At 41.9% G+C, this 25,755-nt stretch overlaps 1 protein-coding gene across 9 annotated transcripts in view; it reads right to left on the bottom strand.

The window, feature by feature from the left end:
- EPB41L4A (erythrocyte membrane protein band 4.1 like 4A) overlaps positions 1-25,755 on the bottom strand; it is a 282,196-nt gene that overhangs the window by 125,659 nt on the left and 130,782 nt on the right. For 8 of the 9 annotated variants that reach the window (XM_045162143.1, XM_045162144.1, XM_045162141.1 and 5 more), the window contains exons 3-4: positions 5,852-5,903; positions 1,349-1,427 (exon numbers count right to left, since the gene is read on the bottom strand). In XM_045162143.1, coding sequence (XP_045018078.1) covers positions 1,349-1,427; positions 5,852-5,903 — 131 coding nt within the window. Of the gene's footprint in view, positions 1-1,348; positions 1,428-3,490; positions 3,535-5,851; positions 5,904-25,755 lie in introns of those variants that run through there. The other variant, XM_045162147.1, reaches the window with a different exon arrangement.

Raw genomic sequence — 25,755 nt, forward strand, 5'->3', positions numbered from 1 at the left:
ATCCAGAATTCTTGCCTGGAAAATCCCGTGGACAGAGAAATCTGGCGGGCTACAGTCCACGAGGTCACAAAGAGTCAGACTCAACTGAAACAACTGAGCACATACGAATGCACGCAGGAAGGTCATTAGTGGAATAAGTGAAAACAGAATGCTATTGTCTGCTCTTTATAAGCCACTTTCAAATGTTGGCATGGACTGTTTTAACAATATAACCAATACCAATCAGAACATTTGCCTTAACTAAAATAAGATAGTCAATGACAAAGGTGAAGTAACACATTATAAAATACTGGGTTTTCTCTCTCCCTTAATACTAAAAGCAATTATCTTTTCATTTTCCATAGAGATGAATGAAATCTCTGAACAGATAATATTTAAGCTACAACAATTAAAGAGAAGTAAGTAGCTCTTCAAGTTTATATTTACATATGCAAGCTCAGCATCAAAATATCGTCCCTACATAAATGAATTTAAAACAAAACAGAAACAGACACAGAAAACAGACTTGTGGTTGCCAAGGGGGAATAAGGGCAGAGAGGGGTGGATTGGGGGTTTGGGATTAGCAGACGCAAACTCTTATGTATATTATAGTATGGATAAACAGTAAGGCCCTACTCATTGTTTAGCACACAGGTATAGCACAGGGAGCTATATTCAACATCCTATAGTAAACCATGTGGAAAAGAATATACACGTATATGTATAACTGAGTCATGGCTTCCCACGTGACACTAGTGATATATAGCCTGTAAATAACCAGCTTGCCAATGCAAGAGACATAACAGATGTGGATTCAATCTCTCGGTTGGTAAGATCCCCTGCAGGAAAAAATGGCACCCCACTCCAGTATTCTTGCCTGGGAAATCCCATGGACAGAGGAGCCTGGTGGGCTACAGCCCCTGAGGCCAAGGAGAGTCAAACACAAGTGAGTGAGCAACAACAACAATAACTGAATCGACTTTGCTGTCCAGCAGAAAATAACACAACATTATTATTCAAGTACACTTCGATCAATTTTAAAATATATTTATATCTTCCATTTACATATTCATATGGCTACTTTTACATGACTACAAAGGCTGACTGTATCCTTCACTGTAACGATACAGATATATCCCACCACAGCAGATGCAGAATCTATTATCACGTCACCCAGGTCCGTGTCATTGTTTAAGCACATCTATCATCAGACACTGAACTGCCTCATGCAATGAGAGTTTAACTCTCACAGGAAACGCTTACAAAACACATGCAGACATCATCCCAACATTTGACTCCAATTTGTTTTAAATAAAGCCTTTTGTATATGCCATACATGTACTGATCAAAAGCAAAGTCAGTACTATACCTGGTTATTTCTTCTTTAAGTTTACATGGATCTTCGGCATAGAATTTAATACCAAAATACAAAGTATATGGAGGTCCAGCTAAAATAAGAAATAAAAATTAAATTTCACATTATAAATTTGCCAAAGTAGTAGTGTAATATAACACAACTATTAAAAATTACACTCATCAAAAATATTTGTAAACCATATACTGGATAAGGGGTTAATACAAAATATATGAGGAAGTCGTACAACTCATCAGCAAAAGACAAACAGCCCAATTAAAATATGGAAACTAAATAAATATTTTTCCAAAGAAGACGTTCAAATGGCCAAAGATATTCAATACATGAAAAGATACTCCACATCGCTAATCATCAGGAAAATGCAAATCAAAACCACATTAGGACATTACCTCACACCTATAAGAATGGACACCTATAAGAACAGCTATTGTCAAAAAGACAAAAGTGCTGGTGATGATGTAAAGAAAGAAGAGCTCTGTACACTGTTGGCGGGGACATAAATTAATGGAACCATTAGGGAAAACAGTATGGAAGTTCCTCCACAAGTTAAAATCAGAGCCACCGTATAAGCCAACAATCCCACTGCTAGGTGTTTATCCAAAGGAAATGGAATCAGGATCTCCGAGAGACATAGGCACCCCACATTCACTGCACTCCCACCACTAACCATTGCAGAAAGTACTCACTAAAATCAGCAAAAAGCTAGACAGTTTAAATGCTCAGCAGCAGGTACACAGACACACAGTCTATTTTCATTTTTAACTAAGTAAATAAAGTCACAAATTTAGAAGCTAGGGAGAGGAAGTTACATAGAACAACAGGTAACAAAGTCATAATACATTTATAATATATAAAGTGATGTTATTATTTATTATTGTTATGACACACACATGCTACGGCACACAGGAGACAACCAACACTAGGGTCCTACCTCTCTCCCCTACCCTATGCCTTCCTGCATAAGGCCCTCCTTATACTGGAGCTTTTTTAGAAACTAAATTTTAAAGAAACTTTGTTATAATTTATCCCTAGAGTTGACTCCATATGTTCAATTTCTATGTTTACTTAATCACTGTGTTTTTATTTCTGACAAATATAACCTCACCCCTGAACACAGATGTCAAGAAGGCACCGATTATTAAATATTCAGAAGAGCTAGGAAGTCCATCCTCCGCTAATCTGTCTGTGTCAATAAGCTCAGTGTTACCGAGCAGGTGCACCTGCCTGCGCCTGCAGGCCACAAGGGTTCACATATTTGGGGATGGGAGGAGCACAGATGCTGCTGAGATGGTGTACAAAGCGAAGAAGGCCTTGTCCAGACGCCAGAGCTGCTTTTATTCCCTAGAACATGACAGATTCCACACTATTGACCAAGCCCAGCCAGTTCAAATGTGTTTGGTGATAAGCAGTTAAGCAGAGGTTTGAAAAATATCTAGTTAAAAACATTCAGTTTGGACTAATTTTCTCTAAAGACTTTCGGCTGAAATCAGCCCTCCTTTACCCACTTACATATAAAATGTCTTATGTCCAAATACACAAGTTACTATTTGATTGTATCTGAGCATCTGGTAACATATGTAAGGCAGGAAAAGCTCCAAGGAGGTAAAGCAACTCACCCAAGATCCCAAAAGTGAGAACCACGTTTGCTAATACCTAGAGTTGAGTGCTTGCTGGCAACTACTGCATACAGGCTCTCAGGGAAAAAAATCATACAACTTCAGAGTAAAGTTAAATACTTCATGCACACATCACTGTTTTGTACATCAACTGAAGGCCAAAGAAATGGAAATTCTGGAGCAAGGATATGTCTGCCCAGGTATTTTTCATTTTCTTAATCTGAAGCTGACTACAAAAATAAGGTGCCAATGAAGCAAATACCTAGATTATTATCTTGATCTATGTTTTTCCAGGTCTATCTTTAAGAAATAATTTATGTAAGTTAATATGTTTTACTCTAGCAAAATAGAAGCCAGAAACTGGGAATCCTCTAATCTACCTCTTGTGAAGACTGATTTCAAGGCCTTTAATGATAATAGCTTCCCTTTAGCTCAGGATATCTAAATCAAAATTTACCAATGAGAATTTCGGTGACTAGTAAATATTCTGTCATTTTTACAGATATTCCTTCTGACTTACCTGCTGGAGATGTGAGAGGCATTCTCCTTCATCAATTATCAAACTATCTTATAAAATAAAAAATTATGCATTATTCAATTGTTATGCTGCTGCTAAGTCACTTCAGTCATGTCTGACTCTATGCAACCCTACAGATGGCAGCCCACCAGGCTCCTCTGTCCCTGGGATTCTCCAGTCAAGAATACTGGAGTGGGTTGCCATTTCCTTCTCCAATGCATGCATGCATGCTAAGTTGCTTCAGTTGTGTCCAACTCTGTGCAACCCTATGGACAGCAGCCCACCAGGCTCCTCTGTCCATGGGACTCTCCAAGCAAGAATACTGGAGTGGGTTGCCATTTCCTTCTCCATTCAATTGTAATATTAGTGTTTTATTCTTCCTGTACATCAAATTTTTGACAGGATGACATTTATTTAGGATGAGAAAGTTATAACTGCATTAAGAAATGCAGTTAAAAACTGTAACTGCATTACAGATTATGGATATTAAACATAATATTTCATACCATGTAAAGAAATAGATACTTCGAATGTTCTTAAAGGAACACTTGAATAATATACTTTAAATAAAATAATTTACATTTTTCTCCACATTTGCATAGAAATCTGCCTTAAAATACTAAAATTTTTCTAATTTTTGAACTAGTATTTTTTAAGTGGTTGAAATGGACAAGAATTTATGGTGTTTATTATTCTACCTGAATCTTTTGGAAAAGTGCAGATTTCTAGATCCTGAGGGATGAGACTTGTTAAATTGGAGCATCTACCATTCTTATCAAGATACCTCATGGAAGTTATCTGCATTCACATCTAATCACATGAACCTCCTGCTTCCTCTCAGCCTTCAGGGGGCAGTTTGCTCACTCAGGAAGCACGTGGAATGAAAAGTCAGATGGTCAGGGCTTTGGTCATCCCTCCAATACCGAGCAGCTCCTTATCCATGGCAGGTCGCAAACCCTTTCTGATTAGGACTTACTCTTGTGTAGGCTGAGGAGGCAGAACTTGACATCTAAGGTATGTATTTTGAGGGTGTTTTCTCATCTCATAGGCCACCAGCCCCATCTCTGAAACCTGTTGCCCATTCTCATGCAGAATGCTGGCCCCCTACCAGCTGTGTTTGTACTGACCTTGGAAAAGCCTAGACACAGCTGAGTGGACTGCAGTGAGTTACTAATGCAAACTGGCCAAACAGCCTCCCAAGAGTTTGGAGCTGCAATTCAGAGACAGCCAGTTCACCTCTGCTTGTGGCTAGAACTATAATTTGGAAACTGTGGAGGTTTCCACCACAGACATGGAGGGGCAAAAAGAGCCAGACCACAGAGAGAAACAAAAATGATGCTGATGTTCAGAGAAACGGTACGTGCTGAGTTCCTGACAATTTTGCAGCTCTTAGCTCCCAGTTCCGTCCTGAGGCACAGCTCTATTCCTGCCCTTGGGGTCCATAGAGCACCATGTGACCCATTTTACCCCAAGGAATGAATCAATACACAGGAAAAGTACAGACTCAGGATCGGGTGAGAAAGGCCAGAAGAATCCTCTAGGTCTTATCAGCAATAATTCAGCAAAATAGTTTAATGATATGGTTTCAGTTTGGGATGACAAAAAAGTTTCAGAGATGGTTACTGGTGACGGCTACAAACCAATATGAGTGTATTTAACGCTGCTGAACCGTACGCTCCAAAATGGTTAACATGGTACATCTCATGTTATACATTTTACTAGCAATTTTAATAATAAAGATGATTTAAAAATAACTACTCTTCTACATACTTAAGGGCTGCAAGTGTGTGGGCATGTGTACATTTATAAACAAAAATTTTAGTTATGAAAATTAATGTTAATGAATATAACATTAATTAGACTTCTGAGTCAATTAGTAGATTCATATTGATAAAGTCAAAACCAAAATAGATGAATCCTTTCTGAATTCATAGCAATCTTTCAGGTTATGAGGGCACTCCTTAATTATTGACCCAGTAAATAATGTGAAGGGCAATACCACTCTTTAACCCAAGAAACTCAAGCACTTTAATATATCCAATGCCCATTTGCTTTTCAAATCAGTGCGTCTCTGCTTTTTCTGTCTGAAGGTGAATTTCAAAAGCAATGGAAAAATCACAGACAGAAATCCAGGCCAGGTGCCCCCAAAAGCAAAATTCAATGCTCACATCTCCTCAGAGTTCCTATCCACACAATCTAATCAGAGTCTGCAGAGACTGAGCAATGTATAAACACCCATTTCCATATTCTGGCACTCAAGTGCTAATATTCACACCTGTGGTCTTAAAGCCTATTTCTGCACTCATCTAATCAAGGACATTATATCATTTTCAAATTTCAACAAAATTAAAATCAAATACCTACTGTTGATCAGTTCTTTGTGTTCAGACAGGGTTTTCGCAGGATCCAGCCAATACTGGTGTGAGGAAGAAAAGAGTAATTGCAGAAATTAGTTGCATTTCATTGGCCTTCTCTTCAAGAATATTTGCAAAGTGTTATTTTTTTAATTACATTTAAATAACAAGTAAAACATTTATTTATGATATATATACACACAAACATACATAAGAATTTTCTGCTGCTAGAACGTTAAAAGAGAAATGACGTCAGTGTTTGGAGAAAAGCAGAGAAGAGAAACAGTACATGCTGGGTTCTTAGTTGAATTCTCATGTTGGTTATAAGATCAGTAACATCAAGGTGATAATGAGTGAGTTTCTTACAGTCTTTGGCTGCAGAGAATGCCGCCCAAATCTCTTTCCAGCATCCCCACAGCAACTCCCCTACAGACATGTCTCTCCCTAAAATTTTCTCTGTTCATTTCCAGTCCCCCTGACAAGCATCTCTGCCAGGTGTAAGGAATAAAGCAATCTAATCAAATCATATCCAGGAGAGAAGGCCCAGTTCAGTGGGTGAGGGTCCAAGTCCCAGAGCAGACCTATTTGGATTCCATCCTCTCTCCCCTCATTCATCACCATATAACTTGGAACCAGTTACTGGACATCTTGGGGCTTCCCAGGTGGCAATAGTGGTAAAGAAGTGTGAGTCACTCAGTCATGTCCAACTCTTTGGGGTCATGTCCACAGAATTCTCCAGGCCACAACACTAGAGTAAGTAGCCTTTCCCTTCTCCAGGGAATCTTCCCAACCCAGGGATCGAACCCAGGTCTCCCACATTGCAAGTGGATTCTTTACCAGATGAGCCACAAGGGAAGCCTCAGTACCAGAGTGGGTAGCCTATTCTTTCTCCAGAGGATCTTTCCAACCCAGGAATCGATCTGGGATCGCCTGCACTGCAGGTGGATTCTTTACCAACTGAGCTATCAGGGAAGCCCAGTGGTAAAGAATCTGCCTGCCAATTCAGGAGACTTGGGTCTGATCCCTGGGTTGGGAAGATCCCCTGCAGGAGAGCATGGCAACCCACTTCAGTATTCTTGCCTGGAGAATCCCATGGACAGAGGAGACTGGTGGGCTACAGTCCACAGAGCTGCAAACAGTCGGACAGGACTGAAGAGACTTAGCACACACGCAAGCACTGGACATCTCTCTCTGAACCTTCTTCACAGACTTGCAGGAAGGATTAAATCAATTACGTCATGAGTCTTTATAATAGCCCCTGGCTCACACTAAGTATGCAACACATGCTAGTGATGATTATCATTAAATGTGATGGTCATTCTTAATAAGTATCATTAGCCAGTCTTAAGATACTTGTTTATTAATTCAAATTAATCTTTGGAGGACAGAATTTTAGATGGTAATTGGGGAATTTGGGGCCCTGTCGAGAGGCCTTCCTTTAAATCTCACCTTTGTGAAATAAAGTCACTGAAAGAAAAAGAAACAAACCTTCTACTTCATCTGGAGGAAGAGCAGAGGAGGAGCAAACCAAGTACAAAGCGGGTGGAAGCACCCAGAGTTGCCACAGAAGCACATAGTCAAAGGGATTCCAGTGCCTGTTAAGTCAGGGGAGAGAGCAAGGTGGAACCTTTATCCCACTCTTCTTGCCAAATGTTGGCGGTTCCAAGGGCCAAGCTAACCAGTTTCCACAGTTCCCATTTTATCACGTTACTGGGTGAAGCAGGGGCAACTCCCGGAGCATGGAGGCAGGAGCTAGTCCAACCTGAAGCACTGTATTCCCAGCACTCTTGTGTTTGTCCAGTGAAAACATTCACTCTCTCTTAATCACCCTGGGTCAGGAATAACAAACCACAAAAGGAGACTCAGAGAACCTTTTGGCCCAGCACCCCTTTTCCTGCCCCTTCACCAAGGGCGGAAATGCTCACTCTGCTGTGTAACAGTACCAGTAATTATAAATAGTTATTATAATATTTTATATAATCCCCTTACCTTTTATTCCTATTTACATATAATAAAAATCATTCATCCTAAATGAGTATCATAATCATTTTATTACAGATTTTATCACAATACTTAACTCTATTCATGTATACATAATCCTCTCTATTTGCCACTCACAGAGCTGTTTCAAATTTTCCTACTTTTTCAAAAGGTAACCAATATAAACATATTTGATTACCCATCACCTTTGTGAAATAAAATCACTGAAAGAAAAAGAAGCCTTCTGCCTCATCTTATATATTTGACAAACATATATGCTACCCATCAATATAAAGGGCTTCCCTGGTGGCTCAGATGGTAAAGCATCTGCCTGCAGTGCAGGAAACCTGGGTTCAATCCCTGGGTCGGGAAGATCCCGTGGAGAAGGAAATGGCAACCCACTCCAGTATTCTTGCCTGGAGAATCCCATGGACAGAGGAGCCTGGTGGGCTACAGTCAATGGGGTTGCAAAGAATCAGACATGAGTGAGCGACTAATACAAAGACACATCAATATAAATGGGTAGCAACTTATAACACAATGTTCATCATCCCACTCTTATCATGTCTTAATTTTTGAAAGTCTAGAAAAATCTACTTTTAATGTAAGGTATTTGAAGAAGAGGTCATAATCAGTGAACTGCTTTTAGAGTCCACAATGACTAAAGATGTGGGTTTGGTGTTAAAAAGTAAATGGTTCCCAGGGAAACACTGATTCACTAAAATTTGGATTGAGCATTCAATCCAAATGTTCAGCTGTGTGTTGGACACAGAGCAGAACTTCTCCCCTAGATAAAGCTAGGGCTGCTTCCTACAAAATGGAAACATTAGGTGGGTGGATTGTTTCTTGCCAATCATGTTAAACAAAAAGGTTAGACTCTCCCTGGATTTTTCAAATAAGACAAAACAGAGGAAAACACACTCAACCTTAAACACCTGCACCAGGTTTCTATTGCTGCCATAACAAGTTACCACAAACAATTTACACCACCATCCATCTATTCTCCCCAAGGTCTGCAGAGGTATCTTTGCTCCAGGTGTCACAGGACAAAAACCAGGATATCAACTGGCAGGGGTTCCAGAGGGTTATCTGGCAAGGAGACCCTACCCACAGGAGTACTTCTGGAAAGAGACTTAGGAGCTGGGCCATGAGAGGCTTTCCCAGTTTTCTCCAGATGTCAAGGCATACATAATACTAGGCCTTAATTTTAGGCCTTACACTTCACTGACAAAGGTCCATCTACTCAAGGCAGAGACCAAACTGCCAATATCCACTAGATTATCCAAAAAGCAAGAGAGTTACAGAAAAACATCTATTCCTGCTTTATTGACTACGCCAAAGCCTTTGACTGCGTGAATGGCAACACACTGTGGAAAATTCTTCAGGAGATGGAACACCAGACACCTGACCTGCCTCCTGAGAAATCTGTATGCAGGTCAGGAAGCAGCAGTTAGAACTCCACATGGAACAGCACACTGGTTCCAAATCAGAAAAGGAGTAAGTCACCCTACTTATCTAACTTATATGAAGAGTACATCATGCAAAATGTTGGGCTGGATGAAGCATAAGCTGGAATCAAGATTGCCAGGAGAAATATCAATAATCTCAGATATGTAGATGACACCACCCTTACGGCAGGAAGAAGAACTAAAGATCCTCTTGATGAAAGTGAAAGAGGAGAGTGAAAAAGTTGGCTTAAAACTCAACATTCAGAAAACTAAGATCATGCATCTGGTCCCATCACTTCATGGCAAATAGATGGGGCAACAGTGACAGGCTATATTTTGGGGGGCTCTAAAATCACTGCAGATGGTGACTGCAGCCATGAAATTAAAAGATGCTTGCTCCTTTGAAGAAAAGCTATGACCAACCTAGACAGCATATTAACAAGCAGAGACATCACTTTGCCAACAAAGTTCCATCTAGTCAAAGTTATGGTTTTTCCAGTAGTCATATATGGATGTGAGAGTTGGACTATAAAGAAAGCTGAGTGCTGAAGAATTGATGCTTTTGAACTGTGGTGTTGGAGAAGACTCTTGAGAGTCCCTTGGACTGTAAGGAGATCCAACCAGTCCCTCCTAAAGCAGATCAGTCCTGGGTGTTCATTGGAAGGACTGATGCTGAAGCTGAAACTCCAATACTCTGACCACCTGATGTGAGGAACTGACTCATTTGAAAAGACCCTGATGCTGGGAAAGATTGAGGGCAGGAGGAGAAGGGGACAACAGAGGATGAAATGGTTGGATGGCCTCACCGACTCGATGCACTTGAGTTTGTGTAAGCTCCGGGAGTTGGTGATGGACAGGGAGGCCTGGCGTGCTTCAGTCCATGGAGTCGCAAAGAGTCGGACACGACTGAGACTGAACTGACACTGTACTAAGTGCTTCGGGCAAAAAGGAGGGAGGGCAGAGGCCTGTGGTCTAATCTCATCTCAAAACTAGTAAAAAGAAATTGCAAAAGAGTCTCTTAATCTGTCCTTCTAACAAGAGGAGAGTGAAAAAGTTGGCTTAAAGCTCAACATTCAGAAAATGAAGATCTCAGATGGCATCTGGTCCCATCGCTTCATGGCAAATAGATGGGGAAACAGGGGAAACAGTGGAAACAGTGTCAGACTTTATCTTTTTGAGCTCCAAAATCACTGCAGTTGGTGATTGCAGCCATGAAATTAAAAGACGCTTACTCCTTGGAAGGAAAGTTATGTCCAACCTAGATAGCATATTCAAAAGTAGAGACATTACTTTGCCAACAAAGGTTCGTCTAGTCAAGGCTATGGTTTTTCCAGTGGTCATGTATGGATGTGAGAGTTGGACTGTGAAGAAAGCTGAGCGCCGATGAATTGATGCTTTTGAACTGTGGTGTTGGAGAAGACTCTTGAGAGTCCCTTGGACTGCAAGGAGATCCAACCAGTCCATTCTGAAGGAGATAGGCCCTGGGATTTCTTTGGAAGGAATGATGCTAACGCTGAAACTCCAGTACTTTGGCCACCTCATACGAAGAGTTGACTCATGGGAAAAGACTCTGATGCTGGGAGGGGTTGGGGGCAGGAGGAGAAGGGGATGACAGAGGATGAGATGGCTGGATGGCATCACTGATTCGACGGACGTGAGTTTGAGTGAACTCCGGGAGATGGTGATGGACAGGGAGGCCTGGCGTGCTGCGATTCATGGGTTCGCAAAGAGTAGGACACGACTGCGTGACTGAACTGAACTGAACAGAACATTCCCCCCAAACAAATTTCACAAACATACTCCTCAAACCACCTTTGTTTCTTTGTTCTTCCCTCCAGAATGACTTTCAGGCATTAAAATTCCAGAGAAAGAAAACAGGAAGGAAACTTTAAGCTAAATGTAACAGGAAAAACTGGTTAACCTATTAAAATTTTCCAAATTAATGGTAATCTGTACACTTTTAAAATAAATCTTTCCTTGTGAGGTGAAAAAGTATAATGAAGGGTCTATGAGGACTTAGAAATTACAATTTTGCAACAAAAAAGGAAAGACTCAAGATTCAGCCAAAGGCTGCCCACTGCCATTAAATTTGCTTGGTATATATATCCATACACACACGTGGCATTTGATCCAAAGAGAAACTGGGATTACAGAAGTCAGACAGTGATAAATGCCCCAGAATACACATAATAAACATGAGCCACCTGTTTCCATAAGCCAGCATCTTAAAATGTAAAACCCACTTACATTCAACCAAGGTAAAGAAATGACCTTGGAACCAAAGCAGCCATACTATGATGGCACTTGTCATCACACATTATCAACAAGAGATCAAATGTAGCACGTGTGTGATCACCATGAAACACAGCAGGCAGCTCCATAACCAGTGAGAAAAAAGAGCACAGAATTTGCTAATAACACACAGCATTCCCATTTCAGCTTTAGGGTTTAAGTTCGAATATTCACCTATATCCAGAATGGATGTAGGCTCTAAAATTGGGATAACATTCATTCACTCAACATTTATGGCATACCCACTACATATATTCTCTATACGTCATGTCAAATCTTGCCCTGAGGATCGTAGTAAACACAAGCGAGTGAGAACTTTCCCTGACCGTGAGACACGCACAGCCCAGCAGACACACAGACAGAATTACTGATACGGTATAACATGGTGAGACTATCATCTGTATAAGATGAATACATGTAAGACAAAGGTAAAAAGAAAAGGGGCTCTTCAAGGTAAGCACAGGGAGGCACCACTGAAGAGAAAATCTTTGAACAGCATGCTCACAAATAAACAACTTCCCCAAAGTACATAAATGGAGACCGAGCCCTAAGTTTTTATAAAACAGCTCAACTGCTCTTAAAGCTGATGGGTCTATTTTTAAGTGATAACACAGAACAAGATACTCCAAGTCTTTACAGCAGAGGACTTACTGAAGTCAGTGCAGTCTGATAGCTTATAACTATGCAGCTAAGAAATTATTGTTCCTGAGACTTACCTGGTGGTCCAGTGGCTAAGACTGCATGTTCCCAATGCAGGGGCCCTAGGTTCAATCCCTGGGCGGGGAGCTAGACCCAGCATACCGCAACTAAGACCCAGCACAGGCAAATAAATAAATAAACATTTTTTAAAAGAAAAAAGAAAAAAAAAAAAAAAAGAAAGAAATGTGTTTCTAAAGGACTTCCAGAAAGAAAGAAAAAAAAAAAAGTGGCCCATTCAGTCTTTCTGTCTGTGCTGAGTGGGGGGAAAAAAGAGGAATAGAGGGCCGAGCAGGGTCCACTGCAGTGCTGGGCTACAGAACAGCTTTCCTGAACTATACTTGCTACCTAGACAGTCAAGAGGAGAGACTGCCCCATCTCTCTCATTCTCTCTCAACATTTAAGCAGCTCACTCTCTAAGAAAATCCATCAATCACTCTCCCCCTTACCTTCCCCCACCTCCTCTTACTCACTTATTTCAAACATATCCAATAGTTCTGTGTATCCTCATAAGCTGGATTGGATCCTACTCAGCAGGAAGATGAAGTGACAATTAACCAAAACAGAGCCTGCTCTTTCATCCTGATTTCTACAGCAGGCTTCCTAACACAAGAGCACACTAACAGGCTACAATCTCAATGTGCTGTGCTGTTCTTAGTCAGCCAGTCGTGTCCGACTCTTTGTGACCCCGTGGACTGGAGCCCACCAGGCTCCTCTGTATAATCCCAATGTCCAATCTCTAAGGAGTTAAGATGACAAGCCCTCCTTGGCAATGACTCTTTGCCAGGGTGTAAGGCTCCAATAGTTAGAGGGTCTTACCTCTTCAGTCCTGTCGATCTTAATAACAGCATTTATGCACAAAGTCTTAGCTAAATGCCCCGAGAGCCTTTTCATCCACCTTGGCTGTCTCAATTTCATCAATTTCCTATGCAACAGTCTCTGAATTGTATTTTAAAACTCTAACACTGTCCAGTAAATCAATATCCTAACCTTCAAGAGATATATATTAAACTCGGGATCCAACCTTTCATTTGACAACTGTCCTTTTGGAGTCTCCTAGAGCTCTAATGTTTGGAGAAGGAAATGGCAACCCACTCCAGTGTTCTTGCCTGGAGAATCCCAGGGACAGGGGAGCCTGGTGGGCGGCCATCTATGGGGTCGCACAGAGTCGGACACGACTGAAGCGACTTAGCAGCAGCAGCAGGAGAGCTCTAATAGTAGAATAAAGCCTAAAACATTTTAGATAATGCATGGACAGCATGGAGTAAAAAGAGCTTTGCTACATCTTATTTCACACTGAGTATAATACTGACTCTTCTTTGGAGAATTTAAGAATACCACAATGGTATTTAATAATGTTTCCTGTAGATCCAAAAAAGGCTTTAAAGCACACAGTCTGTATCAATATAACAAAATAACTTATTGATCTAAGGGAGTATGAAGAGTTGGCAATCTGTAAGTGACAATGGAGCCAAAAAGATCTAAAAAAATGATACTGCAAGTCATTCCTGGGGAGTTCCAGGACTTGACATAATTTGCACATACATTCCTAGAAATCCAGGGCTTCAATAATGGCTATTTGGCTTTTTCTATGCCCATTTCCCAATGTCCCTATACAGACACATCTCAGGTCCTCTAAGCAACATTCACAGGATGTGATTTTAATTTGCTTCTTGGTATCAATCACAGAAGCCTTGGAACCTCAGGTAAAACCACCATTACAGAGCTACTCATAGCAGGGACAGGAATCAGGGCTTGTCATTAAGCCATCATGAGGCGATGGGGGGCGGGATGGGCCAGTGTGTAACCAGGCCTTATTTTTCAACAAAAGTGGATTCTATTGCACCATCTGACTACTCAAGAAGTGACACTGGCCCCAGGAACAATTCCTCAGTTCTTTCCCACAGACCCTGGTACCAACCAAGGCTTAGAGAACTAACAACAGTAATAGCTAACACCTATTAAATGCTTACCATGCGCCAGGCACTATTGAAGACTTTACATAATTAAAGGGACTTTATTTAGTCCCTTTAATTATGAATTAGAAACTACAAAAATTACCCTCTGACAAATGGGAAACTGATTAAACAACTTGCCCCAAAATACAGAATAACAGATCCAAGGAACTGAACTTCCTTTTATTTTAGGTTCAAACTAAGCCCTCTTCAAGAATACTGTCTGAATAGGAATGCAAAACTTCAGTTTCAAGATTCATACACTTGACTACCAAACTTCTTTTATCCCAGCTCACTCCCTCATATTCTGACTCCACCAGGATACAACTGAGAGTTCCTACTACCTTTGCACCATCTTTCCTCCCTGTTCCAATGCATGTCCTCACTTTGCTCGTGATTCATTCTTTGTTCACTCAAAATTGTCCTCAATTCCCCTGCACAATCTTCCCTCCATTTATCCACTGGAAAACAAACAAACAAACAAACAGCTGCCAACTCTCCGCCTTCTCTATGCCAGCACCTGAGAGGCTAACTGTAACTGAAGACTCAAACTGCACAACCACAGACATTTTTAAATTTATTATTTAAAGTCATTATTAGGAACCACTGACACCACCCAGAATCCTACTACATATTATTCTTTCACTTGCCTGGACGACTCTTCCATACTTTCTCTTCCCCCTTTCTCACTCTCAGCTGATGATCCTTCTTATTTCACGGAGAAAACTGAAGCCATCAGGTGAGAACACGTATGCCTTCTCACAACATCTCCCAACCTGTCAGTATCTGTGCTGGTCCTGTCTCCTCTCGTATTGCTGTGGAGGAATGGCCACGCTCCACTGAAGCCCATCCCTTCCCATCTTTTCAGGAATATGGTGCCAGCAATTTTGTGCTCTCTTCCCTGCACCATCAAAGCTTCCCTTTCCACAGAATCATTCCTGGCTGAATACATGCTTTTGCTGCTGCTAAGTCACTTCAGTCGTGTCTGACTCTGTGCAACCCCATAGGCGGCAGCCCAACAGGCTCCTCCGTCCCTGGGATTCTCCAGGTAAGAACACTGGAGTGGGTTGCCATTGCCTTCTCCAATGCATGAAAGTGAAAAGTAAAAGTGAAGTCGCTCAGTCGTGTCCGACCCTCAGCAACCCCATGGACTGCAGCCTTCCAGGCTCCTCTGTCCATGGGATTTTCCAGGCAAGAGTACTGGAGTGGGCTGCCATTGCCTTCTCCATACATGCTTTTATTTCTCCCATATTGAAACACACACACACTTTTGAGCCCATATCTGCCCATTTTACTTCTGTACTTTAAAACAAATCTCTGGTGGGCAAGGGGAGTTCTATATTCTGCTCCCTCTCACCACATCACTGCCCCCCTCCACCCCCGCTGCCACTTAGATGGTAGTGATTTGCTGGATGCATCCCCTCTATACCCAGCAATGTCCTATCTACTTTGGGATTTGCAGATGCAATTTAGGAGACATAAGACATGGACCATTAACAAATCTCAAAGTAAATTCTAAGATTTTTTAACAACTGTCTGCGTGCTCACTCATTCAGTTGTGTCCGATTCTTTGCAACGCTATGGACTGTAGCCCGCCAGGCTCCTCTGCCCATGGAATTTTCCAGGCAAGAATACTGGAGTGGGTGGCCATTTCCTCCTCTAGGGGATCTTCCCGACCTAGGGATCAAACTCGTATCTCTTGCATCTCCTGCACTGGCAGGTGGATTCTTGGCCACTGCACCACCTGGCAAGCCCCTTTAACATGTGCAGCTTGCATTTACTGCCCTCACCATACGTCTGGAACTATCTATGCCCATTTCTGGATTTATTATGTCATTTGACTGGTTCAACTGAAAAGGTTCAAGTAGAACAGAAGTTTGATTTTTCCTCACATCAGGGTACTGGGCAGATGAATTAGTTGATAGAGCTTGTTATGAGTTGATGAATGTGAAATCATTTCCCAAATTATAAAATGCCATATGGACTTAAGGGAAGTGCTGGGAATTTCATGTAGGCTAGGTGGGCAATTTGGAGAGCAGACTCAGATTAGTGAAGATTTAGGGGGAAAAAAAGTGTGGAGCTTGGATTATGAGTCCCTATTTACAGATGGGGTATTTCAGTCTCTGAAAGGCCTAGTGGTGTATTCAAGATCATCTTGTGAATGAGTTAGGGAATCATTAAAGTTTCCTGACACTGGGTCCAGTACCTTAAGGGCATGGAAAACTTTAATTTGTAATTTGAAAACAAGAAAAATGAAACCAATGGCATTTTACATGACCTGCATACCTACTGCGTGCCAAGCACTGCACCAGATGTTCTGCCTATCATTTTTTCACGTTAACCTTTTGACAACCTTGTAAGAAAAGTACTTGCATCCCCATTTTATAGGTGGAGACAGAGTAGTGGCCTACAGTTCCACAATGGGTCAATTAGGAAGCAGAGATTCAAACTCAAACATGCCTGTATCCAAAATACATTCCATCTGCACTCTATCACTATGCCTTCACTCAAGTGGAATAAATCTGCTGCATGAATTGTTCTCCAGTATTATTTATTTTCCCCAAATTTGGTCATAACTGCTCATTCAAGGGCTGGGCTTCCCACGGCCTCTTGAGAGCCCACTCTGGTGCCAACAGCAAGTGTCAGCCCTGATGGCAGGTGCGGAGTCACCACCCGCTGTCTTGAAATGCCTTTGTCACGCGCTCTCTCCCTCCGGCCTTTCTTCCTTCTTCACTGACCACAACTTCACAGTCTCCTCTATTGGGTGCTCACTATCTCCTTAACCAGGAAAGGCTGGATTGCCCTGGGCTCACACCTTACAACCAGGCTCCTGGTTTTACAAGTCATCCATACATGACATCTCTCAAATGCATAGCCAGACCAGAATTGCCCCTGAAGCCAACTGACTTCCTACTTAGATGCCTATTAGAATCTTTAAACTTTACATGTTCAAAGAGGAAATGACGACTCTACTCCTTTCCAGAAAAACCTGTTCTCCTGTAGTCTTTCCCATCTCAGTAAACCATACAAAACTCTTCCACTGGTTCCAGCCAAAGCCTCTTTACCGTCTATCTCTTCTATCAATCTGCAGATACTGCTGGCTTATGTTAAAACACAAATAGAATCTGACAAATTCTTACCGCTCCCAGATCCAAGCAGTCATCACCATTCACCTGCATTTCTTAAACAAATCCTTTAATGGTACCGCAGGTTCTACCTCAGCATTTAGAGGAATGCTTTAAAAATGCAGATCAGACCAGCTTACTCTCCTTCTCTACATCCTCCAGTTGTTTCCCTTCTTATACAAATTAAAATCCAAACTCCTTATGATGATCTGTAAGGCCCTACCTGATCTGGCCCCGCTCCTGTCAACTCTCCATTATGTGTTTTGATGATGAGGTAGCAGGAAGGACCTTAAGAAAAGTGTTAGTGGAAGCCTTAGGGCCCCCATGCGTGAGTGTGTGTGAAGTCGCTCAGTTATGTCCGCCTCTGTGACCCCGTGGACTGTAGTCCACCAGGCTCCTCTGGTCATGGAATTCTCCAGGAAAGAATACTGGAGTGGGCTGCCATGCCCTTCTTCAGGGGATCTTCCTGACCCAGGGATTGAACCAGCCTCTCTTAAGTCTCCTGCATTGGCAGATGGTTTCTTTACCATTAGCACCACCTGGGAAGCCCTTAGGGCCCCCAAGGGGGCCTAAAGGAAAGCAAAGAGAAACCTGTTGGAAGCAGGAAGAAAGACCTGACTTTTCAGGCAGAAAGTTTAGCAATGCTGTTGCCTGGGGCATCATGGAAAATAAAAGATGCACCTATTGAACTGGACGATCCAGACAAGGAGATTTCCAGGCAGACTGGAGAAAGTCTTGACTGACTTCTTTTGCTCCCTATAATGAAAGCTAAGAGGAAAGAGATATACTGAAAACTGACTGTGAAATATCAACTAGGACTTAACAGGTTTGAAAATAAAATTCTCTCACTTTTAGACTTATCAAAAGGCAAATGATGCTACAGTTAAGAAATGGCTCCTGGGCAAAGGCCAAATCCAGAGTGCCATCAGGAAATTATGAATGTAACCATAAAACTTAAGTCTTCATAACATCTACTATGATACATTATCATGTGTATAACAAATAGCTAGTAGGAAGCTGCTGTATAACACAGTGAGCTCACCTGGTGCTCTGTGACAACCGAGAGGGGATGGATGGGAGGTGGGGTGGGAGGAAGGTTCAAGAGGGAGTTCCGTTCAGTTCAGTCACTCAGTCACGTCTCTTTGCGACCCCATGGACTGCAGCAAGCCAGGTCTCCCTATCCATCACCAACTCCCAAAGTTTACTCAAATTCATGTCCATCGAGTCAGTGATGCCATCCAACCACCTCATCCTCCGTCATCCCTTTCTCCCTCTCAATCTTTCCCACCATCAGGGTCTTTCCAAATGAATCAACTCTTCACATGAGGTGGCCAAAGTATTGGAGTTTCAGCTTCAACATCAGTCCTTCCAATGAGTATTCAGGACTGATCTCCTTTAGGATAGACTGGCTGGATCTCCTTGCAGTCCAAGGGACTCTCAAGAGTCTTCTCTAACACCACAGTTCAAAAGCTTCAATTCTTCAGCACTCAGCTTTCTTTATAGTCCAACTCTCACATCTATACATGACTACTGGAAAAACCATAGCTTTGACTAGATGGACCTTTGTTGGCAAAGTAATGTCTCTGCTTGTTAATATGCTGTCAAGGTTGATCATAACTTTTCTTTCAAGGAGCAAGAGTCTTTTAGTTTCACGGCTGCAGTCACCATCTGCAGTGATTTTGGAGCCCAAAAATAGTCTGTCACCGTTCCCCATGAAGTGATGGGACCAGATGCCATGATCTTAGTTTTCTGAATGTTGAGTTTTAAGCCAACTTTTTCACTCTCCTCTTTCACTTTCATCAAGAGGCTCTTTAGCTCTTCTTCACTTTCTGCCATTAGAGTGGTGTTACCTGTATATCTGAGGTTATTGATATTTCTCCCTGCAATCTTGATTCCAACTTGTAATTCATTCAGCCCAGAGTTTCTCATGATATACTCGGCATATAAGTTAAATAAGCAGGGTGACAATATACTGCCTTGACATATTCCTTTCCCTATTTGGAACCAGTCTGTTGTTCCATGTCCATGTCTAACTGTTGCTTCCTGAGCTTCATGTAGGTTTCTCAAGAGGCAGGTCAGGTGGTCTGGTATTCCTATTTCTTGAATAATTTTCCACAGCTTGTTGTGGTCCACATAGTCAAAGGCTTTGGCATAGTCAAAAAGCAAAAGTAGATGTTTTTCTGGAACTCTCTTGCTTTTTCAATCATCTAACAGATGCTGGCAATTTGATCCCTGGTTCCTCTGCCTTTTCTAAAACCAGCTTGAATATCTGGAAGTTCACGGTTCACGTACTGTTGAAGCCTGGCTTGGAGAATTCTGTGCATTACCTTGCTAGCGTGTGAGATGAATTCAATTGTGCAGTAGTTTGAGCATTCTTTGGCATTGCCTTTCTTTGGGATTGGAATGAAAACTGACCTTTTCCAGTCCTGTGGCCACTGCTGAGTTTTCCAAATTTGCTGGCATATTGAGTGCAGCACTTTCACAGCATCATCTTTCAGGATTTGAAATAGCTCAACTGGAATTCTATCACCTCTGATAGCTTTGTTCGTAGTGATGTTTATGTGTATACTTATGACTGATTCACACTGTTGTATGGCAGAAAGCAACATGGCATTATTAAGCAATTTTCCTCCAATTAAAAAAAAAAAGATCTAAAACGATGCCTCGTAAACAAAGAAAAGTTCCTCTAAGAATCTTAAGGGCATTGTTTTCCAAAACTTTTACAGGGAATCGAAGGTTTGAAGAGCTTATTTCAAGAAACAGTGATTTGTCCCTAATTATTAGAGAACTGAAAATCAAAACTACAATGAGATATCACCTCTCACCAGCCAGAATGACTATCATCAAAAATCCATGAACAATAAATGCCAGAGAGCATGTGAAGAGAAGGGAACCCTCCTACACTGTTAGTGGAAATGTAAATTGGTACAGCCACTATGCCTAACAGTACAGAGGTTCTTTAAAAAACTAAAAATAGGCCCTGCAATCCCACCCCTGGACATATATCCAGAGAAATACATGATCCAAAAGGATACATGCACCTCACTGTTCACTGAAGCACTGTTTACAGTAGTCAAAACATGGAAACAACCTAAATGCCCATCAACAGAGGAATGGATAAAGAAGAGTAATACATACATATACAATGGAAAAGTACTCAGCCATTAAAAGGAATGAAATAATGCTTTTTGCAGCAACACAGATGCTAGAGATTATCATACTGAGTGAAGTATGTCAGATAGAGAAGGAGAAATATCACATGACATCCCTTACAAGTAGAATCTAAAAAGAAAGGATACAAATGAACTACTCACAAAACAGAAACAGACTTAGAGAAGGAACTTAACCGTTGCTGGTGGGGAAGGATGGGGAAAGGACACTTAGGGAGTTTGGGATGGACATGTACGCACTGCTATATTTTAAAGGGCCTACTGTACAGCACAAGGAACTCTGCTTAATGTTATGTGGCAATCTGGAAGGGAGGGAGCTTTGGGGAAGAATGGATACACGTATATGCACGGCTGAATCATTTTGCTGTTCACCTGAAACTATCACAACACTGTCAATCAGCTGTGCGTATGTGCTTAGTCGCTCAGCCGTGTCTGACTCTTTGTGACCCCATGGAACGTAGCCTACCAGCCTCCTCTGCCCATGGGGTTCTCCAGGCAAGAATGTTGGAGTGGGTAGCCATTCCTTTCTCCAGGGACAATTCCCAACCCAGAGATAGAACCTGGGGCTCCTGTGTTACAGGTGAATTCTTTACCATCTGAGCCACCGGGGAAGCCCTGGAGAATGGATACACACATATATACAGCTGAGTCCTTTTGCTGTTCACCGAAATTATCATCACATTGTTAATCGGTTGTACTCCAATACAAAATAAAAAAATTTTTTTAAAGAAATAGCAATTTGTATGGCCTTTGTCAAATAGAATTGATTATAAATTGATTCATAAGAAATCCACAAATTTTTTTAAAGAAATTATATCAGTTTTAGTTGAAAGGACAGAAATCATACACACTGAAAAGAGGCCTTTGGAACCCAAGGTTCATCAGGCAAAAAGCAGACTGAAAATACTACTCAGCTGCAAACACACTTTAGTTTTTATAGAAAGGAAAAGAAAACTCAGAGAACAGAATCAAAAGCCCAGAGGGAAGGGGCAACTGTCACAAGCAGTTAAGACCAAGCTCTAATCAAAGAAACGGCTGCATGATCCTGGCTAGATTTCAGAACTGTTATGGACTAGTAACTGCTATGTGCCTCCTGTTTTCCCTCATTCTAAATGCAACTGTCTGTACCAATTAGGGGCTTTCCCGGGGGCTCAGCAGTAAAGAATCTGCCTGCCAATGCAGCAGACACAGGTTCAATGCCTGGGTCAGAAAGATTCCCTGGAGAAGGAAATAACAACCCACTCCAGTATTCTTGCCTAGGAAATCTCATGGACAGAAAAGCCTGGTAGGCTATAGTTCATGGTGCTGCAAAGAGTCGGACAAAATTTAGTGACAAAACAACAACAAATCCCGATTATCCTATCCCATGTGTGTCCCATCAGCATATGCTGAATGATGGTCTGGGGTGTGCAGATACATATTTCTTACCCTTCCAATTCACAGGTCTTCACATCAAGAGAAACTATATTCACAAGATTGAACTGCAGGTACTGAAGAACAATACTCAAAGAGTCTGATGTGATGAACTCCTGTACCTTAAGTCTGAGTCCAATGCCATACTAAATGAGATTTGGAAAGGCCTTGGGAGGGATGTGAGTGCATTTTATATGTAGGAAGAAGAGAAATAATTTTTGGCTGGAAGATAAAACTTTCATGTTTTAAAACATTGGCAAATTTAGTTGATGCTCCTATCATCAAGTGGGATCATCTAATCTCTCTTCCCTTTAAATACAGACTGGCCGTTCCTCCCTTCAAATCAGCAGAATACAGCAAAAGTAATACTCTCTGACTTCTGGGCTTAGTTATAAAAGGTGATACTGCTTTGCCCTTTGGAGAAGGCAATGGCACCCCACTCCAGTACTCTTGCCTGGAAACTCCCATGGACGGAGGAGCCTGGTGGGCTGCCGTCTATGGGGTTGCACAGAGTCGGACACGACTGATGTGACTTAGCAGCAGCAGCTTTGCCCTTCCCTCCCTATGTTCCACTGGATGCCTGCCCTGGGAACCCAAACTCTACCCTATGAACAAGTCAAGCAACAACATGTCAAGTCCACATGTAGGTGTTCCATCACCAGCCAAGCCCAAGCCAGTGCCGACATCCACAATCAGACACGTGGCTGAGATTTCAGACGACTGCAGCCTCCAGCCTTTGACCCTCTCCAGTTGAAAATAGTGATGCAGAGATAAGCGATCCCTACAAAGCCCTGTCCTCATCACAGGTTCAAGAACAGAGTCACTTTTTTTTTTTTTTTTTCTGCGACTTGTGGGATTTTAGTTCCCTGACTAGGGATTGAAACCATATCCTCAGCAGTGAAAGCATGGAGTCCTAACCACTAGTCCACCAAGGAATTCCTAGAGTTGCCTTAATGTATTTATATTTTTTAAAAGAAGAAACTTCATGTATATATCTATTTAGCTGTGCTGGGTCTTCCTTGCCACATGAGCTTTTCTCCAGTTGTGGTGAGTAGGGGCTACTCTCTAATTTTGGCCCACAGGTTTCTCACTGCAGTGGGTCTCTTGTTGGGAATCACAGGTTCTAAGGCACACGGCCGTCAGTAGTTGCAGCTCCTTGGATACAGAACATGGGCTCAGAAGTTGTGGTACACAGGCTCAGATCCCCTGCAGCACATGGGATCTTCCCAGATCAGGGATGGAACCCGTGTCTCCTGCACTGGCAGGCAGATTCTTTACCACTGAGCCACCAGGGAAATCCACCTTAATTTAAAGTCACTAAATTTGGAGGTGAATGTTACAGAGCCATGATTAACAGGAACACATGCTAATTCATCAAGGTCTCTTTGATCCTCACTCTTGCATTCAACAGGCCTGCTGGTCCCTCTGTGTTTAAATCATCTGTGAACCTGATGAGCATGCCCTAACCCTCTACAGCTTTGTCCTAGGAGCTGATATCAATACTGTAACCTCTAGGACATACCTAGAAACTTCCTTCTAAATTGATATCATTCAAAAATCAGTTCTCTCTGCTTAAGGCTTAGTCAACTAAACTATCTTTCAATTTAACCATCATTTTTTCATTGAATCCACAAATATATCAACTATTCTATATAACTTTCTGAATTCTAAATATACTAGTTTTATCAGAAATAAAGCAGTCAGACATGAGTTGGTTTTCTGGTTATTAATAGAACCATGTTGGATTATAGTGACCAACTATTATACCTCCTTGTAGCCCACAGATCATCCCTTGGACATGCCTTCCTATCAAGCTATGACTATCTCTAGTTGGGCTTCTCCACACTGCATCCATAGGCTGTTCCTAATCTCTAAGGGGCCAGGATATCTAATAACAAATGAGTTTCGATTTCTTCTTAAAATAAAAATAAACAGTGTCTTAAGCATGACAGATTTCATGAGAAAAGTTCTGAATCCTTGAATGGACTTTAAGATATTACCTCAGTGCTACAGGGCTTCCCTGGTGGCTCAGATGGTAAAGAATCTGCCTGCAATGCAGGAGACCCAGGTTCAATCCCAGGGTTGGGAAGATCCACTGTAGAAGGAAATGGCAACCCACTCCAGTACTCTTGCCTGAAGAATCCCATAGACAGAGGAGCCTGGTGGGCTACACTCCATTGGGCTGAAAGAGTAGGACACTCCTGAGCAATTATCACTCAAGCAACTTTAGTTTTTTTGAGTAAGTTTTGTCTACCTTTTGGATAAATGAAGTTGCTACCTACACACTTCTAACATCTGAATAAGTGAGGCATCATGATTTATCTTGAAATAAAATCTTAAATCTTCCATACTTTGAAACTGTAGTAATTGAACTAGAGTTTTTTTTAAACTCTGTTCAAGCAACTGAATATAAAGAACCATATAATTTGTCACAGAGGAGCCAAGACAACCCAAGGGGAGTTATGCCGTGACTTGGACATGGGTACCCTGCTCAGGACCACCGTACATAGTTGTGCCCAACTCCAGAGGCCAGAATTACACGGTTAGCCCAGATGTATACGGCAGCCCCGCCCCTCTTCTGCATTTATAGTCTATTTCTCCCTGCTGCTACCGTGTACATGCTCAGTCACATCCGACTTTTTACAACCTCATGGACTGTCGACCTCCAGGGTCCTCATCCATGGGATTTTCTGGGCAAGAATACTGCAGTAGGTTGCCATTTCTTCCTCCAGAGGATCTTCCCGACCCAAGGATCAAAGCCATACCTCCACACCTTCTGCATTACAGGTGGATTCTTTACCACTGAGCTACCTGGGAAGTCCCTGTTTCTCCCTAAATGACCTTAAAAACTTTTAAGTCTTAAGAGTCTAAAAACCTAGGGGATCCTAAATGTGAAACTGTCCTCTCAGGAACCCAGCTACTTGCCTAACATCTCCACCTAGATGTCCACTGGGCATCTGAAACTTTACCCGTTCAAAACAGAACTACTGACTCCCCACTCCCCAAATCCAGCTCCTCAGTCAGATGCTACCACTTCTCAGCTTCAACTTCCAATAGGTTCCCACATGCTGTCAGGCACTCTATACACCCCTCCTGCTGGTCAACCTGTCACCCTCCTCACTACGCTTAGCACCACTGGCCTTTTTCTCACTTCTAGAAGACTTCATATTTGTCCTTGTTTTAAGCCACCGAACAGCTGCTCCTGCCACGGCCCCTCCCTTCTTGCCTTTCAAGCCTCAGTTTAAATGGTATCTCAGAGAGACTTTTTCTGACACTCAGCAAAAGGAGCCTCACAGTCACTCTGGCACAAGTTATGTTATTTTTAAAGCATTTGTCACTATGTGATATTTGAACACATATTTACAATGTATCTCTCCCTAGAATATAGACTAGGGACCTTGTCTTTTACTGACCATGGCATCCTCGTTGCTGAGACACAGTTGTGACCCAGTAAGAATCTGTTCTGTGACTCAGTGGAAACGAGAAATAGCATTTGCTCTTATCTCATCACAGTCCCAGGTCAGGTCTGGGACACCAACGAGAACAAGGATATCACACTGTAAACAAAAAGTTTTCTGAGTAAATATTCTCTGTAAAATATCCTGCAACCCAAAACAGTGGTGGGCATCATTTTTGCTTAAAAAATGCTTAAAGAAATTAAGTTCCTATATATAATAAGCTTTTAAAGGTCATACTTTTGTTAACTCAAAAGCTACTCTGAAATTTCACAATCCAAAAGAGGAAGTGGGTAAATCTTGCCTCTGTCCCCAAAGAAAGTACCTGCCCCAACTTTGAACAATTTTGGGGGCACCTCTCTTACCGGAATAGGTCATAC

Source organism: Bubalus bubalis, chromosome 11 (assembly GCF_019923935.1).
Source record: "Bubalus bubalis isolate 160015118507 breed Murrah chromosome 11, NDDB_SH_1, whole genome shotgun sequence".
Taxonomy (NCBI): domain Eukaryota; kingdom Metazoa; phylum Chordata; class Mammalia; order Artiodactyla; family Bovidae; genus Bubalus; species Bubalus bubalis.